General features: G+C 36.4%; 1 protein-coding gene across 3 annotated transcripts in view; it reads left to right on the top strand.

Moving 5' to 3' along the window:
- The window catches only part of SF3B1 (splicing factor 3b subunit 1), a 46,364-nt gene extending 37,432 nt beyond the window's left edge, over positions 1-8,932 (top strand). For 2 of the 3 annotated variants that reach the window (XM_027865714.1, XM_027865715.1), the window contains 6 exons: positions 52-163; positions 1,859-1,979; positions 3,186-3,317; positions 5,935-6,207; positions 7,863-8,079; positions 8,447-8,932. In XM_027865714.1, the coding sequence (XP_027721515.1) occupies positions 52-163; positions 1,859-1,979; positions 3,186-3,317; positions 5,935-6,207; positions 7,863-8,079; positions 8,447-8,605 (1,014 nt within the window). In that variant the 3' untranslated portion in view covers positions 8,606-8,932. Of the gene's footprint in view, positions 1-51; positions 164-1,415; positions 1,684-1,858; positions 1,980-3,185; positions 3,318-5,934; positions 6,208-7,862; positions 8,080-8,446 lie in introns of those variants that run through there. The other variant, XM_027865716.1, reaches the window with a different exon arrangement.
- Positions 8,933-16,841: the final 7,909 nt, after the last annotated feature.

The raw sequence follows: 16,841 nt of genomic DNA on the forward strand, positions 1-16,841 counted from the left end.
AATACTAAGTAATTTCAGTATCTGTTTCTAAATTATATTTCTTTATTTTAGGAAAAATTGATGGGACATTTGGGTGTTGTCCTGTATGAGTACTTGGGTGAAGAGTACCCTGAAGTATTGGGAAGCATCCTTGGAGCACTGAAGGCCATTGTGAACGTAATAGGTATGGAATTTCGGGAAAATGTGAGCTGTGTCTTAGCCTTGTTGATTTATCAATTGTTAATTTGCACTCAAGCATAGTAGTTGGGACAGTAATTCCCACTTCTGGTTTTGAACACTTATGGTTGCTCCCAGCTAAATAAGGAGGCCATGAAATTATTACATATCCGAAGAAAAAGAAGATTTTTTAGGTTAGTATAGTATGTTAGAATAGGAAGGGGCTGTTCTAAATTTGAAGAGGTAGGCATTAAAGAATTTAGATCCTTGAGAAAATAGTATCCTATCAATTTCTAAAATCTCATTTTAGCTTTAGAACATAATATTAAAAAGCATTAAGACAACTCAAATTTGACAGATGATGATAAAGTTAGCTTTCCAGTTCATTTGATTTAATTAAGAGATTATAAAACCATTAATTTACAAGTTACTGTTTCTTTACCTTTCGTCATCTCCTTAGCTTGCCTGGTAGATCTTTAAAATGATATACTGTTAGCTATCCCAAAGGAAGTGTCAAAAATAAATGTAGCAAGCTTAGATTGAATGAATTTTAGAAAGTAGAGAATGAAGATGAGCTTTTAGTAAGAGGGCAGTATGATGAAGCAAGATAGCTTTCCCGATAATAATAATAATAACTCACATTTATATAATGCTTTAAGGTTTTCAAAGCGCTTTCCTCACAACAACCCTATGAGGTAGGTAGTGCAAGTATTATGCCCATTTTACAGATGAGGAAACTGAGGCTCTGAGAAGGTAAGTGACTTGGCACAGCTAATAAGCATCTAAGGTGGGATTCAAACCCAGGTCTCCTTATTTCAAGTCCAGCCCTCTAGCCACTGTGCTACACTGCATCTCTTTCACTGTTTCACTTCATTATGTTTGAAGTAAAGCTACTGTCAGAAGCAACCCATTCAGGGTTTGGAGGGGCCCCAAGTAACCTCCATCAAGGTAGTCAGCTATGGGCTGTGGCAGCTACTCATCCTACTAACTTAACAAAATATATTTATGGAAGGTTAGAGAACTAAAACACTGCATTGATAAATATGCATATGATCCCCAAATCAATTAAGCCCTTTAAACTTGAAAGATTCAGTTTGTTGAGGGATAATCATTTGGCTCTGGTGTGCATGGGGTTTTCAAACCTTATGGTTTGCCTGGGGAAAGTGGGAAAGACAATGGAGAGCAAATTGGTCAGAGCAAAAAACCTTTGAGTGAGAGCAAGAGCCCCTGCCAGCTGCCTCCTTTTTTTCTCTCCATAGGTTTAAATACCACCCAAGTATCCCCTGCATTGCAGGGAGACTGGAGATCTGTTTGTTTTGCAGTTAAAGGGTAAGGGGGCCCTTTCTGAAATTTTTACTTTAATTTAAACTTCTACCCCTGGTTTGAAGTAGTAGTGTTCTTTGCCAGATCATTAGATAGACCATTGTTTCAATGTCAATACAAAAACATTCCAAAACCAAATACACTTTTTTGGGGATTGTTCACCACTTTGAATTGCCCATCTCACTGATTTTCTTTCATTTAATGTGCGTAGTTGAAAGTTGATGGCAAAAATGAAATTTAAAAATCAGTGTCTGAAGTTCTCTATAGGTAGTTGAAAGTCTTATGCCTAGTTGTATACACAAGTTGTTCAATAAAGGGAGAAGTAAATAAAAATATGATTCAAATATTAATTGAGTGTTTATTGATTTTCATTAAATAGGTATGCACAAGATGACTCCGCCAATTAAAGACTTATTGCCAAGGCTTACACCAATCTTAAAGAATAGACATGAGAAAGTACAAGAAAACTGTATTGATCTTGTTGGACGTATTGCTGACAGGTATTGCTGAAAAGCTTAAAACTTTTTTCCTTTTCAAAACCGTTCTTTTTAAAACTTTTAAAAGTTAGCTTTAAATAATAATTTGTTGTTTCCTAGAATGTGTAAAATAGTTTACTCATACTCATTTTTTAAAACTAACCTTATGTTGTTGAGGTCAGCCTGTGTTATCAGTCAATTAAGGATTGATATTGTTTAGCAGATTTTCTCTAATACTCAGTTATAATTTCAAGAACTAACCAGATTTTTTGTTTGTATAATTTTGTTGATTATTAAGTGGCATTGAGTTAATTAAAATATGTGACATTTCGAGAGAGAATTGCATTTGCTTACCTTTAAGAAAATGTTTATTATCTTGGACAAGTCACTTGAACCTCTAGTTTCAGAGATGTGTGCTGGCCCACATTGGTAGGGAGTTTCCTTACCCAGTTGTTGCTGTGCTAATGAAAGCACTGATCTAGTCCCCTGGGTCTTTCCTACCCACTGGTTCAGGAGTTCTTCACCTGAGATCCATGAACTTGGGTTTGTTTTGTTTTGTTTTCTTTTGTTTTTAATTTTGATAACTGTATTTCAGTAGAATTGGTTTCCTTTGTTATCCTATGTATTTTATCTTATGTGTTTAAAAACATTATTTGAGAACATTAAACTTTATCAGGTTGCCAAAGAGTTACGTGAAACAAAAAAAAATGTTAAGAAGCCATAGCTTAATTGTTGACCTAGCCAGTACTATCTCTTGAAGCCACACCTTCATTGTTAAATGGGATCATTGAAAGCATCTACAGGCTTAGCCTCCTCTGGCATCCAGGGAGCAATACTGCAGCCTTTTAAGATGATTGTCCCGTATGCGTGCCAACTAGACTCTGCTAATTCCATTGTGCTGGTGGCTCCAGTAGAGTGGGAGCTGGTGGGTGACTTAGATGTTGTGTGTATACATGTACTCCTTTACCCCTAACTCTACCCGCGTACCCACACATGGATAGATAATTAATATTATTAATTACACACTGTCTTTTGAAAGACCTAAGGACACACATGGCTAGATAATTAATATTAATTGCACACTGTCTTTTTAAAGACCTAAGGAACCACATGACCCAAAGACACCAAGAAAGGGGCCACAATGATTTTAGATGTCACATGTCTTATATCCTACTTTTAAAAAGGTTTATTCTTAACAACAGAATATCTAATGGCATGTTTTGAAATCAGGGGAGCGGAATATGTCTCTGCAAGAGAATGGATGAGAATTTGCTTTGAACTTTTAGAATTGTTAAAAGCTCATAAAAAAGCTATTCGGAGAGCCACAGTCAACACATTTGGTTACATTGCAAAAGCCATTGGGTAAGTGATATTAATTTTATTTTTTCCCATTTATTATAAATTCCTTGTGATATTTTAAACTGGTCATATGTTTACATATTTAAGGTACTGAATACTTTAGTAACATATTTTTAAGTAGTTACAGTTGAGAAGGCACTTTTACTTTATTTTCCACTGGCATTTTCTAAAATATCGTACTTTAAAATTTTAAGTACATTTAGTTGGGAGGGTGTTTTATTTAATTGTCTATAATTACATTCGAATTTTAAATTTTTTTATACTTATTTTTAAAATTTTGAGTTCCAAATTTTCTTCCTCTCTCTAGGCCTTTCCCCACCCATTGAGAAGGCAAGCAATATGATACCCACTATACATGTGAAATAATGGAAGACATTTCCATATTAACTGTGTTGCTCAAAAAAACCTAGAAAAATGAAGAAGTTTTTAAAAATATCTTTCATTCTGTACTCTCAGGGTTCATCAGTTCGTTGAATGTATTTTTCTTGAATTATAGTTGAAATATATTTCAGGCTTGTGGGTATTTTGTTTTATACAACCAAAGTATCAGTCTTACTTATATTGAACAGTGCCACAATTTCAGGTCTTGCTCAGTAAACGTTTATTTAGCACCTACAATGTGCTGTTTTGTATTAGACCCTGGGGATACAAAGATAGTCCCTCGCCTCAGAGATTTTATATTCTGTCAGAGCAAAACACTTCATTTAGAGTAAATGTAAGGGGGCAGCTAGGTGGCGCAGTGGATAGAGTACCAGCCCTGAAGTCAGGAGGACCTGAGTTCAAATTCGGCCTCAGACCAAACACTTGACACTTACGCTGTGTGACCCTGGGCGAGTCACTTAACCCCAATTGCCTAAAAACAAACAAAAAAAAAAAACCCAGTAAATGTAAGGCAATTTCTGGGAGCAAGAACAAACAACTGGGGAAGAATCAGGACATGCCATATGTAGGTGGTGCTTGAACTGACAGAAACTCTGACAGAAACTCGGGATTCTGAAAGGCAGAAGTGAGGAGAGGATGTATTCCAGGGATGGGCAATAACCCATGCTAAAGGGCAAAGGTCAGAGATGCAAGGTTCTTTGTGAGGAACAGCAGGCAGGTCCATTTGCCTGGCCAAGGAGTGCTTGGGGGGGGGGTGTAATATCTAATGAGTCTGGAAAGAGAGGTTGGAGGCAGTTGTCTAGAGCTTCAAATGCCAAGCAGGAGTGTGTATTTGATCCATGTGGTAGGAAAGAGTCACTGGTTTTTATTGGGCAGGGAATGACATGGATCTGAACCATACTTTGACAGCTGTGTGTAGGATGTGTTAGAGAGGGGAGACGCTTCAGACAGGAAACTATTGCAGTAGTACATGTAAGATGTGGAAATGGTTTCAACTAGGCCAGTGATCATATCACTGAAGAGAAGGGAGATGGTGGAGTTGGCGTCAGTGGGACATGGTAACTGATTGGATGTGGCGGGGTAAGAGAGAGGGAGGACTCCAAAATGACTGCAAAGTTGCTTTCCAGGTGACTAGAAAGATAATGGTGCTCTCCATGGAAATAGAGAAGTTTAAAAGAAAGGTGAGTTTAGAGGAGGGATCGTGAGTTTTGTTTGTATGTGTTGAGTTTAAGAAATCTGTGGAGCAGTTCAGAATGTCTAATAGGCAGTTAATGATACAACACTGGAACTCAGGAATTATTCTTAAATATTAACAAACACCATGACAGTAAATCAGTTTATACATATGACTAAGATCAAAAGAGATGCATGCTCTTCTGTGTTAATGTTCACTTAACCTGACTTATACCTTATCCAGGGTTATAGGGGGCTCTCACTTTGTAGAAATAAACTGAGAAAGATCTTGCACAAAGATAAAGTGCAGATCCTATGGGTCATCTCTGTCTTAGTGACATAGTATGTTTACAAATATGAGGCCATGGTTCATTCACACAGTTCTTACTCAGCAAGTTTTATTTTAATCCATCCCAAAGGGCATTTCCACAATGTCATAGTTATCTCACTAAAATATTAGCCTACATGCAACAAATAGCTATTGATGACTTTGAGGTGACAACCATAGTCAGTAACCCTTCTTAATATCTTGGTTGAGAGTAGAAGAAAGAGGAAAAGGAGAAAGAATTGCTTTCTCTCTGCTGAGATATGGTACTGGTACCATTACCAGTTGCTTAGAGACCATGCAGACTTCTTGCCATATGTTGCCAACCACTAGTTCAAATGCTCTGAGTATAGACTCAATTCATTGTAAACATTTTCTTGGTGTTCCACTTTAGAAGTGAAAACTTCTGGTACATTTTAAAAATGGACCAATCACATTAAAGTAACTTTCCTTAGACACAGACAACAGTATTAAATTATGTATTTGTATTTGAAGAGAGGCTTTTAGAAGCCTAAAATCTTAGTCTTAAAAGATACTTTTGAGGTCGTCTAGGTCCCTTCTTCATGCATGAATATCATCTTCCATATCTCTAACAAGTGGAATATTAACTGGAATCTGTGAAAATATAAAGTATCACATCTTTTATATTTCGTTATATGTGAAATTCTATTACTTTTGTTGTTTTTCAATATAGTTAATTTTAATTTTGATGCTGACAGTTTGCTGTGTATTTTTTCCCAGACCTCATGATGTATTGGCTACACTGCTAAACAACCTCAAAGTTCAAGAAAGACAAAACCGAGTATGTACAACAGTGGCCATAGCTATTGTAGCAGAGACATGTTCACCATTCACAGTTCTGCCTGCGCTGATGAATGAATATCGAGTTCCTGAACTGAACGTTCAGAATGGTGTTTTGAAATCACTTTCTTTCTTGTTTGAATACATTGGAGAAATGGGAAAAGACTATATTTATGCTGTAACACCATTACTTGAAGATGCTTTGATGGACAGGTTAGTTTTTTTGAACTTAATAAGTTTTGGTCTTTTCTCTTTCCCTTTTTTTCCCTCTTTTGTTCTCTTTATTGCTGTTAGAAACATAAAAATTATATATGACTTGCTGCATAACCATCTCCTCAGTTTAGTCTGAGAGTGAAATTGGTTAATAGATAATTTCTTTTCAGATGTTGTGTGTTTATTTATACACATACATCCATTAGGGAGACTTACTTTTACAGAAGTAAAAGAAAAAACCTTTGAGCAGTAAGAAAAGCTTATCACCAAAAAGTCCTAGTGTTTTGGTTTTTTTTTTCCCCCTTTGTCAGAAGGGGTGTGGAGCTAACGTCCAGCCAGTTGTAATGTTGAAGTTACTAGTTTAATAAGTGTTGGGAAGCTGGATTAGGGGTCTGGGCCAATAGTTGATAAAGGAGGTGATAATTTGAAAGTCATTGTCTGTAAAAAGTTAATAGTCTGGGATTGTTTAGCAGAGGAGTATCCCTTTGTACCTTGATAGTCCCAAAAAGCGTCTTTGAGAATATTTGATGGTCATCATTGTGGTCCTTTGTCATCAAGAGAAGGTTAAATTAATGTTTCCTATATTTGGTAGTATAAGATTCTATAATTCCATCCAAATAGAGGATGAGAATAAGTGTTTATTAAGCATATAATATGTCTCAGGCACTGTGCTGAGTGCTTTACAAATATTATTTCATTTGATTCTTCCAACAACCCTGAAAGGTAGCTACTGTTACCTCGATTTTACAGTATTACTAAAAATGGTTAGGTGACGCAGTGGATAGATCTTTGGCCTGGAGTCAGAAAGACCTGAGTTCCAATTCAGCCTCAGACACTTATTAGCTGTGTGACCCTGGACAAGTCACTTAACCTTGTTTGCCTGTTTCCCCATTTTTCAAATAAGCTGGAGAAGGAAATGGCAAACCACTTCAGTATCTTTGCTAAGAAAAGCCTAAAATGGGGTCTCAAAGAATCTGACACAACTGAAACGACTGAACAACAACAATAAAAATGGCCAAGATGCAAAATTTGCAATAATAAACCTGATATATAGAAAACGCAGTTACATGGAATACTTCATTTTCCTCTTAAGATTCCATGTAAATTAGATTTTGTTTTGATTGAAACAAATTATAATTAATGGTAATTTTATAACTTAATGATATGAAACTATTCAATGAATACACAAGAAATTTTTATTCCCTTGGCTTGGGAAAGCTGTTGACTTTTGAAAGTCTATCAGAAGCATATAATGTTTTAATCATCTCAGGTTCTAAATTTGTGAAGTTCAAATTTAATGAAGTTTCAGTGTATGTTATTTCAGTCATCATGCTATGTGTATTATTCCTGCTCTTTTATTAGTAGATTTGAAAAATAGTTTCTGATATTCATTTTTCTGACTTGTAATGAAATATTTTAAGTTTGGCGGGAGAAACAAACAGTTTTCAAGTTGTGCTTTTGAGGTGAATTCAGTTCTAATGATAATAGTTCTCATGAAACAAAAATTTCCAGATAGTCAGAATGCTTTGGTTGTCCTAAAATAAATGTTGAATACATGGAGTATTTTCTGCTGTTAGTGTTATGAATTAAGGAAACTCCTAATAAGCAGTTAGATGTTTTCTATAAAATTAAAACTGAATTTTGTTTTGTTACAGAGATCTTGTACACAGACAGACTGCCAGTGCAGTGGTGCAGCACATGTCTCTTGGTGTTTATGGATTTGGTTGTGAAGATTCTCTTAATCATTTGTTGAATTACGTATGGCCTAATGTTTTTGAGACATCTCCCCATGTTATTCAAGCAGTTATGGGAGCCCTGGAAGGCCTAAGAGTTGCTATTGGACCATGTAGAATGTTGCAGTACTGTTTGCAGGTATGTTAAAATCGAAAAATAATTTATTTGTGGTTTAACTTATTTAAATCAGTTTTCATCATGATGGAATTAGTTTGGTGAAAGTCATTTACCAAATTAATAAGGTAATGTTCTTAATTATCCATAGGATACTGTATATGGACAAAGCAGTTACTTCATTAAGGAAAATGACAAAGAATTGGATCTTGTCTGCTTAACAGTTTAGATTCTAAACTTTAGAAATTTGATTTATCCTTTGAGAAGAAAAAATGCCCAGACTGCTGGATGACATTTTATATTTGAAATAGGCTTCTGAAAAGCAAATTACATCAGTATGTTGCTTGAAAAACTAAAGTAATTTTATTCTTAATTTATATTTTGTTTTTAGGGTTTGTTTCACCCAGCCAGAAAAGTCAGAGATGTTTACTGGAAGATTTACAATTCTATCTACATTGGTTCACAGGATGCACTCATAGCACATTATCCAAGAATCTACAATGATGAAAAAAACACCTATATTCGTTATGAACTTGACTATATCTTATAAATTTATTTGTTTTTGTGTTTAATGCACAGCTGTTCCACACCTTAAACTTGCTTCAATTCGGTGATGTAAAATTTTAAACATTGCAGATCAGTATAGAACTGGTCATAGAAAAAGAGCTAGAAATCCAGTAGCATGATTTTTAAATAACCTGTCTTTGTTTTTGATGTTAAACAGTAAATGCCAGTAGTGACCAAGGACACAGTGATTACACACAATATACTGGAGGGATTTCATTTTGAATTCATCTTTATGAAGATTTAGATTTCATTCCTTGTGTTTAAAGGGGATGTTTATTTGAAAAATAAACATTTGTGTACAAAATGCTAATTTGTGTGTGTTTTTTGAACATGGAGACTTGTAAAATGAGGAACTTCGATAAAGTGTTGGTTTGTGTAGACTGAGTGGCATAATTTAACTTTTGTCACCTAGATTTTATTTTAAAAAAAGGCAAAAAGAATGCACATTCTCTTAACTGGTGACAGATGTTTGTCAAAAGTGATATAATCCCATTGTTCCTTCTTATTTCAGGGTGAGAGTGCTTTGGGAGTTATTCTGACTTTGAAAATAGCGTGATCATTCGACCATGAAGGTTCATTCTTTGTCACCACAGAAAGAGCACCTTTACTGATTTGTCTTGAATAGTATTTTGCACTTACATAGCGCCTTTCATCTCTTATGATCTCAAAATGCTTTATAGACAAGCATTGTTAAAAACAAATGTTGAAAGTTGTATCCAACTTTTGATAGCAAATAACAGATTTACTGTAGGAACACCTGACTAAATTTTTAAAGATATCTTCTACTGCAAAATATTTTTATCTGTTTTGAGGGAGACAATCTTCAAATAACAGTAATAATAAAAGAGAAAGTTTTAACTCTCCCAAGCATGACATGATCAAATGTCTGTTTGATTATCCTTTATTCAATATTATAAATAGATACCAGCTTAACACTTTTTGTCTGCTTCACATTTGTTTTGCATTAGGCACTTAGCTAATGAATGAATTTTCAGATTTCAAGCCTGGACTGAAATATACCATTTTTGGAGGGACCAGCACTAATTAAGTGCCATTCTCTAATAAGCAATATTTTAGAAAAGGTTGTTCTCTACCTCCCCCTGCAGCTTCTCTGCTCTTGTGTTTTTATGGTCCAGCATCCCTCATTTAAGGCTTTGGCTTTGCTCACAGCTTTTTTAGCCCTTTTGTTAGTATTTAAGTAAGTATGAGATAGAGTGGGAGAGAAAATGGTCATGGCACTGTAAGGCAGTATCTTTTCCCACTTTGTCTAATACTGGCCACTTAGTATCCTGGCTTTTTGGAATATGTTTTTGTTAGCTGTAGATGAGAAAAGTATGGCAATAGTATTCAATTTACTTTTAAAGAATTGATATTTGGACGGTAAAATTTGAACTCTGTTGTGCATGGAATACCTTTCTAGCAGTGACTCATTAATATGTTATGTGGCTCTCCTTCCCCTTCCTCCTCCATCCCCACACTCAGTTATATATGTTCCAAAATCATTTTCACATAATTTCTTAAAGCAGATTTTGATAATAGTAAATAAAAGTGACATAAATATTAAAATCATGCTATTAACAGTAGCTGGTGTTAAGTTAGCTTCAAAACTGATCATGAGACTTGAAGAAAGATTTTAGAGCCAAATTGGAATATGCCAGGTTTTTTGTGCAATATGTTCTTTTCAACCTTGGCGAAATTTGAAAATAGAATTCAAGTACTCCTCATGTACCTACTATGTGCCGAGCACCTTGCTACACACGTGAAAGTATCTATGCATTTGTTGTGGCAAAATAGAGCACAGGAGACTATTACACCATAAGTGACTTTATAAACGCAGAGAATTTGTGGGCACAGAGACAGGGGAAGTCCTAAAGGATGCAGTCTTAAACATCTGGACCAAACGGAGGCTCAAGAGCTCCTTAGTTACTATCGTTTTGTATGCTTATTATTGAATAAGAAAAGCATTTTGTGAAAGTGAAAGACGCTATGTGAAGTTAAATTCTCTTATTTCCAAACTTCCTGAACACTTTGTTTTGATGTTCCTAAAGCCAAACTTAAACAAGGGCAGAAATTAATGTAATGGGAAAGTGGGTGGGTTCTTTTCTGCACTTTTGTTGGTTCCTTTGTGGGCCTTTGCCCTCTCAATTGATCTCTTTGGCTGTTCAAATTTTTCTTATTGTATTTTAAAGATTTGTTGTACAGTACCCTGTGACCATCAGGCACCACCAGATAAATAAAACTTATTATATCTAAAGATTTAGTAGACCAATTTTTAATCGGCTAGTTTGAACATATTGATATCACACTGTACGCTGTCTTGATTCTGCCACTTTAAGATTAATTATTATATGAGATCTTTGAACTGAGAATGTTCTGGTTAAGGAAATTTCTGAAGAACCAAAAAACTTTCTCAGGTAAAGCAAATTGAAAATCATTACAGCCACAAAAGGGTCTTTTTTGGTTAAATTTCTAACACTGCAAACAGCTTTCAAGTTTGTTAGTATCACTGTGGAGTCAGAAAAGCAAAATAATTAGAAGGGGGAAAATTTTTGAGGAAACTAGAAGTGTCGGAACTAGGATAGAAGTTGTTCAGAGGCCTGTTATCTTAAGATTCATACCTTTGAGTTTATTCCTTACTAAAGAAAGTGCTGGGAGAAAAGTTTCTTTTGAGAGTAAAACAATTGTAGAAAACTCCTTTTCAGATAAATTTTTTTCTTTATACCTATAATATAGTTCTTACATAATCTAGATGTTAAGTCAGCCAGCAAAAATTCTGGTGTTTTTAGTAGCAGCCTTAGATTTGTTGTTAACTGATTTGCTGCTCAATAAATTCCACTAAAGGAAAATTGGAGTATTAACAAGGTGTAGGTAGACATCCTTTAGCTTCCTTGACCTGGTTGCAGTGTTTGTTGGGAAGGTTTGAATTTAGGAACTAATACCAAAGTACTCTGGTCAGTCTGTTATTCATAAAAAGAAAGTTGATGTTCATGTACCAGGAGAGAGAGTTGTTTTCATAATCTAATTAGCAAGTGTTTAGATTTTTTTTAAATCTCAGGTGTCTTAAGTTGACCCATTCACACACCTTAATTACCCTAAGAGCTTGGTGGGACATAACACTGGCTAAGTATATGTACAGACTCCAACATAATCCTATTTTAAATCCTCATCCTCGTATGGAGATGACTGGATTCTTAAAGGCCATTAGAGTACAAGCTGGAAAGTTTTAAATAGGGCCTGGTGATAGGCTGTATTTCTTGTCCAAGGTCCAGCCTAGCTATACTCAAGCACTTTAGGTTGGCCTTACGGTGATGAACTTTTTTTTTTTGGTCATGGTAGCTCTCTGGAAGACTACTAAGCAACAGAAAGGTTGTGATCTGTTCGGTAGAAGGAGTACCTCCAGTTAAAAGATAGTCTCCTTTATGTGCCTGTGTGACTATGTATTTACATATTTTCCAAGGGATCTGTATTCTCAACCAAGTGGGTGTTCTCTAAATACAACTTGAGAAAATCTTGCCTCAGTGGGTCAACCCAAAATACCAGGGCACTTTGTTTGAGTTCTGCTGATATCTTTTTTTTCTCCTTTTTTTTCATTTTTTTCCATTTTTTAATTATTAATTTACTTTGATTTATCAACAATCACTTCCATAAGCTTTTGAGTTTTAAATTTTTCTCCCCCTCCCTGCCTCCCTCTCCAAGATGGCACACAATCTCATAAAGGCTATACATATACATTCCTATTAAACATATTTTCACATTAGTGATGTTGTAAGTAAGAATTAGAACCAATAGGAGGAACCACCAGAAAGAGGAAACAGAACACAACAGAAGGAAAAAAAAGCAAATAGTATGCTTCAATCTGCATTCAAACTCCATAGTTCTTTCTCTGGATATGAATAGCATTTTTCAACATGAGACATTTGGAGATCCTTGCGTTGCTGACAAGGGCTAAGTCTATCAAAGTTGCACACAACATGGCTGTTACTGTGTATAACGTTCTGGTTCTGCTCACTTCACTCAGCTTCAGACCATACAAGTCTTTCCAGGTTTTTCTGAAGTCTGCCTGTTCATCATTTCTTATAGCAAATTCCATAACATTCATATATCACATTCACAGTTATGATTACCATCTGTGTCTTTCCATACTTTTTCCCCTCTGTTTATGCTTTTCTTTGTCCTTTCTCCTTTCCCCTCCTCACTAGTGTTTTGCTTTTGACCACCATCTCCCTCAGTCCCATCTCCCCTTTATTGGCTCCCTCCCTTTTCTTCCCCTTTACCCTTACTACTTCTTACCTCCCTTCTGTTCCTCCTCCATTGTCTTTCCCCTTTTCCCTCCTACTGCCTATAGGGCATGTTAGATTACTATACCTAACTGATAATGTTATTCCCTTCTTGAGCCAAATCTGTTGAGAGTAAGGTTCAAACAATGCTCATCCCCCTCCCTTCTTTACCTCTGCTCTAATAGGTTTTTGTGTCTTTTCCTGTAATGTAATTTACCCTTGTCTGTCTCCTTTTTTTTCTCTCAGTACATTTTCTTAGTTAGATCATATTAATCCACTTACTTGGATCCATTTAACTCACTTGATTAGATTTTTTTTTTATCATTACATCAAAGTAAATTATACCCACCCCCTTTCTGTATACCCCTTTAACATGGTGTAATAACAATACAGTTCTCAAGAGTTACAAGTGTCATCTTCCCTTGTAGGGATGTAAACAATTTACCCTTATTAATAACATGTTTGTTTCTGTCCCAATTACCTTTTTATGTCTCTCGAGTCTTGTATTTGAAGGTGAAATTTTCTGTTGAGCTCTGGTCTTTTTATCAGAAAGGTTTGGAAGTCCTCTATTTCGCTGAATATCCATCTCCTCCCCTGAAAGATCATGCTCATTTTTGCTGAGTAGTTGATCATTGGTTGTAATCCAAGCTCCTTTGCCTTACGGAATATCATATTCTACGCCCTACACTCTTTTAATGTAGAAACTGCAAGGTCTTGTGTAATCCTGACTGTGGTTCCATGATATTTAAATTGTTTTTTTTTTCTGGCTGCTTGCAGTATTTTCTCTTTGACCTGGTAATTTTGGAATTTGGCTACTATAGTCCTTGGCGTTTTCAATGTGGGATCTCTTTCAGGAGGTGATCAGTGGATTCTTTCTATGGCTATTTTACTCTCAGGTTCTAGGAACTCGGGCAGTTTTCCTTTATGATTTCCTGAAAGATGCTGTCCAGGCTTTTTTTTTCATCATGGTTTTCAGGTAGACCAATAATTTTTAAATTGTCTCTCCTGAATCTATTTTCCAGGTCAGTTGTTTTACCAATGAGGTATTTTACATTTTCATCTATTTTTTCATTCTTTTGTTTTCATTTGACTGATTCTTGCTCTCTCATAGAGTCATTAGCTTCCATTTGCCCAATTCTAATTTTTAACAAATTGTTTTCTTCTATTAGATTTTGTACCTCCTTCCCCATTTGGCCAATCATACTTTTTAGGTTCTTGTTTTCTTAAGTGTACTTTTTCCAGTTGGCCAGTTGTATTTTTTAGAGACTTGTTTTCTTCAGTGTGCTTTCTTTCCAGTTGGCCAATTGTATTTTTTAAGGACTTGTTTTCTATAGTTAATTTTTGGCCTTTTTCCAAGCTATTGACTCTCTCCTGCATAGCTCTCATTTCTTTTCCCATTTTTTCTTCTACCTCTCTCATTTGACTTTTAAAATCCTTCTTGAGCTCTTCTTTTTTTTTTATTAGTTTATATATATATATATATACATTATTATTAAACATATTTTCAGATTAGTGTTGTAAGTAAAAATTAGAACCAATAGGAGGAACCACCAGAAAGAGTAAACAAAACTCAAGAGAAAAAAATAGCAAATAGTATGCTTCAATCTGCATTCAAATCCCATAGTTCTTTCTTTGGATGTGGATAGCATGTTCCATCACGAGACCTTTGGAGAAAATCTTGGATCCTTGTATTGCTGGGAAGGGTTAAGTTTATCAATATTAGTCATCACACATCGTGACTGTTATTGTGTACAAGTTCTCTTGGTTCTGCTCACTTCACTCAGCATCAGACCATGCAAGTCTTTCCAGGTTTTTCTGAAGTCAGCCTGTTCATCATTTCTTATAACACAATAGTATTCCATTACATTCATATACCACAACTTATTCAGCCATTCCCCAATTGATGGGCATCCTCTCGATTTCTAATTCTTTGCTACCACAAAAAGAGCTGCTATAAATATTTTTGTACATGTGGGTCCTTTTCCTGTTTGTATGATCTCTTTGGGATATAGCCCTAGAAATGCTATTGCTGGGTCAAAGGGTATGCACATTTTTATAGCCCTTTGGGCATAGTTCCAAATTACTCTCCAAATTGAGCTCTTTTAAGAAGGCTTTTTGGGCTTCAGACCAGTTCATATTACCTTTTGAGGTTCCAGATGTGGATTTGTTGACAATGTTGTCCTCTTCAGAATTTCTGCCTTGATCTTCACTCTTCCCATAATAAGAATCTGTCGTACGTTTCTTTTTGCTCATGGTGTTTGCATATTTCCTTTAAAGAGATTGAGTTCTCTTACCGGGGAGCAGAGGGCGTTGATCCAAGCTTCTTGTGTTGGGAGCCTAGGGCCTGGTCACTGGCATTGTGTGCTGGGACCTCCAGTGCTGGCAGTTGGAGGCTGTAGGGTTCTGGCAGCTTACCTGGTGTTGGGCTGGAATCAGCAACTGGAACTCTAGGTGTAGGATTGGGTAGTCTGGCCTCTGGAGGTTGTCTGCTTTTCCTTTCCTTTCACTTTCTTCAGCTGCTTTCAGATGGGTGTTGCAGGATGTTTATCTGCCTGGGGCCCATTGGAGCATTGCTTCCCTTAGTTTTGCTGAGGCACTGGGAGACTTGGTTGCTAAGGCACCTGGTGGTTTTCCAGGCTGTTTTCCACCGGTTCCCCCGCCCTCACTGAGGCACTCAGGGGTCCAGGTGTTGGTGTTTGCCCGCTCTACCACCTGTGTTGCACGATCTCCTCCTGGTATGCTGAGGTGGTGCTTTCAGCTAGCTTGTTGGGAGCCTCCTGTTCTGAACTGCTCTCCTTCCCCCAGGGCAAGAGGGGCCTTTCCTGTTAATCCCTCAAGCTACCTGGGCTACTGGCCTGTTGCACCCCATCTTTCTTCTGGTTCAGCTGTTCCAGGGTTTTTCCTGGGGTGATATTTTCTGGGCTTTCAGAGGCTAACAATGGAGGGTAAGAGCAACTTACTTCTTACTCCGCCATCTTGGTTCCCCTCTGCTGATATCTTGAAGACATCTATGTATGACATGTCGACTGTTATCTTTCAATCTGTACAGTGACCTTTGGTGATGTCTTTAGCAGTATTTCATGGGATATTTGATCATGTAGTGCTTGTGGCATATGTATGTTTTGTTGTATGTATGTAAACCTAATTTTAAAAGCTACCTTCTGCCTCATGTCAGTTGCAAGCTTCATGTCACTTCAAGTTCCCTTTCCCATTGCCTTCTAGCCCTCCTCTATACCTTCTAAATAGAGACTGGATTATCCAAACACAAGTATGTTTAAATTTTAAACATCTTCAGTTCAAAGTTATTGAGATGATGACTTAAGACATTCCAGATACCTCTACCTTCCTAAGATTAGGTTTGGCAATAAAAATGAAATGCTGTTATCAGCTAACTGAAATATAGGGTGTTGTAAATGGATAGGCTTTCAAGATCATTTAGAGCAATCCCCGATAAGAAACTAGCTCACAAATGTTTTGAGATATTTTCTATACATCCCCAACCTTCTCAAAGAATAGTGTTATCTATCCCAGAACCAAGAATCAGACTAGCCAAACTTTGTCAGTAGCTTGTTTTCCACGCTTGGATTAGATTTGGAATCTTGGTAGCATTTCTTGATCATAGGGAGGTGAGGTGTTGGCTCATGAATAGGATTTGCTGTTTTTTATGTGCTCCTAGCATATTGAAACCTGAGGATATAAATGCAACAGTCTGCATTCTCAAAGACTAGGTTTCTTACTGGCTAAATGTCTGGCAGCATATTCCTTCTGGATTCCGTTTTTCTTTCCTTAGTCCCTAGGAAATGCTTAAGGAATTTTTCCAGCTTGATTCTTGGTGGGCAATTTTTATAGCTTGTGGCTATTTAGAGTAAAAGTACATTTGCCCTTTCTAAGATAAGTGCATGTCAATCAGCTATACCCTTAAGGGGTAAAGAGATGATGCAG

This window comes from Vombatus ursinus, unplaced genomic scaffold (assembly GCF_900497805.2).
Source record: "Vombatus ursinus unplaced genomic scaffold, bare-nosed wombat genome assembly UNPS02014779.1, whole genome shotgun sequence".
Lineage (NCBI taxonomy): Eukaryota > Metazoa > Chordata > Mammalia > Diprotodontia > Vombatidae > Vombatus > Vombatus ursinus.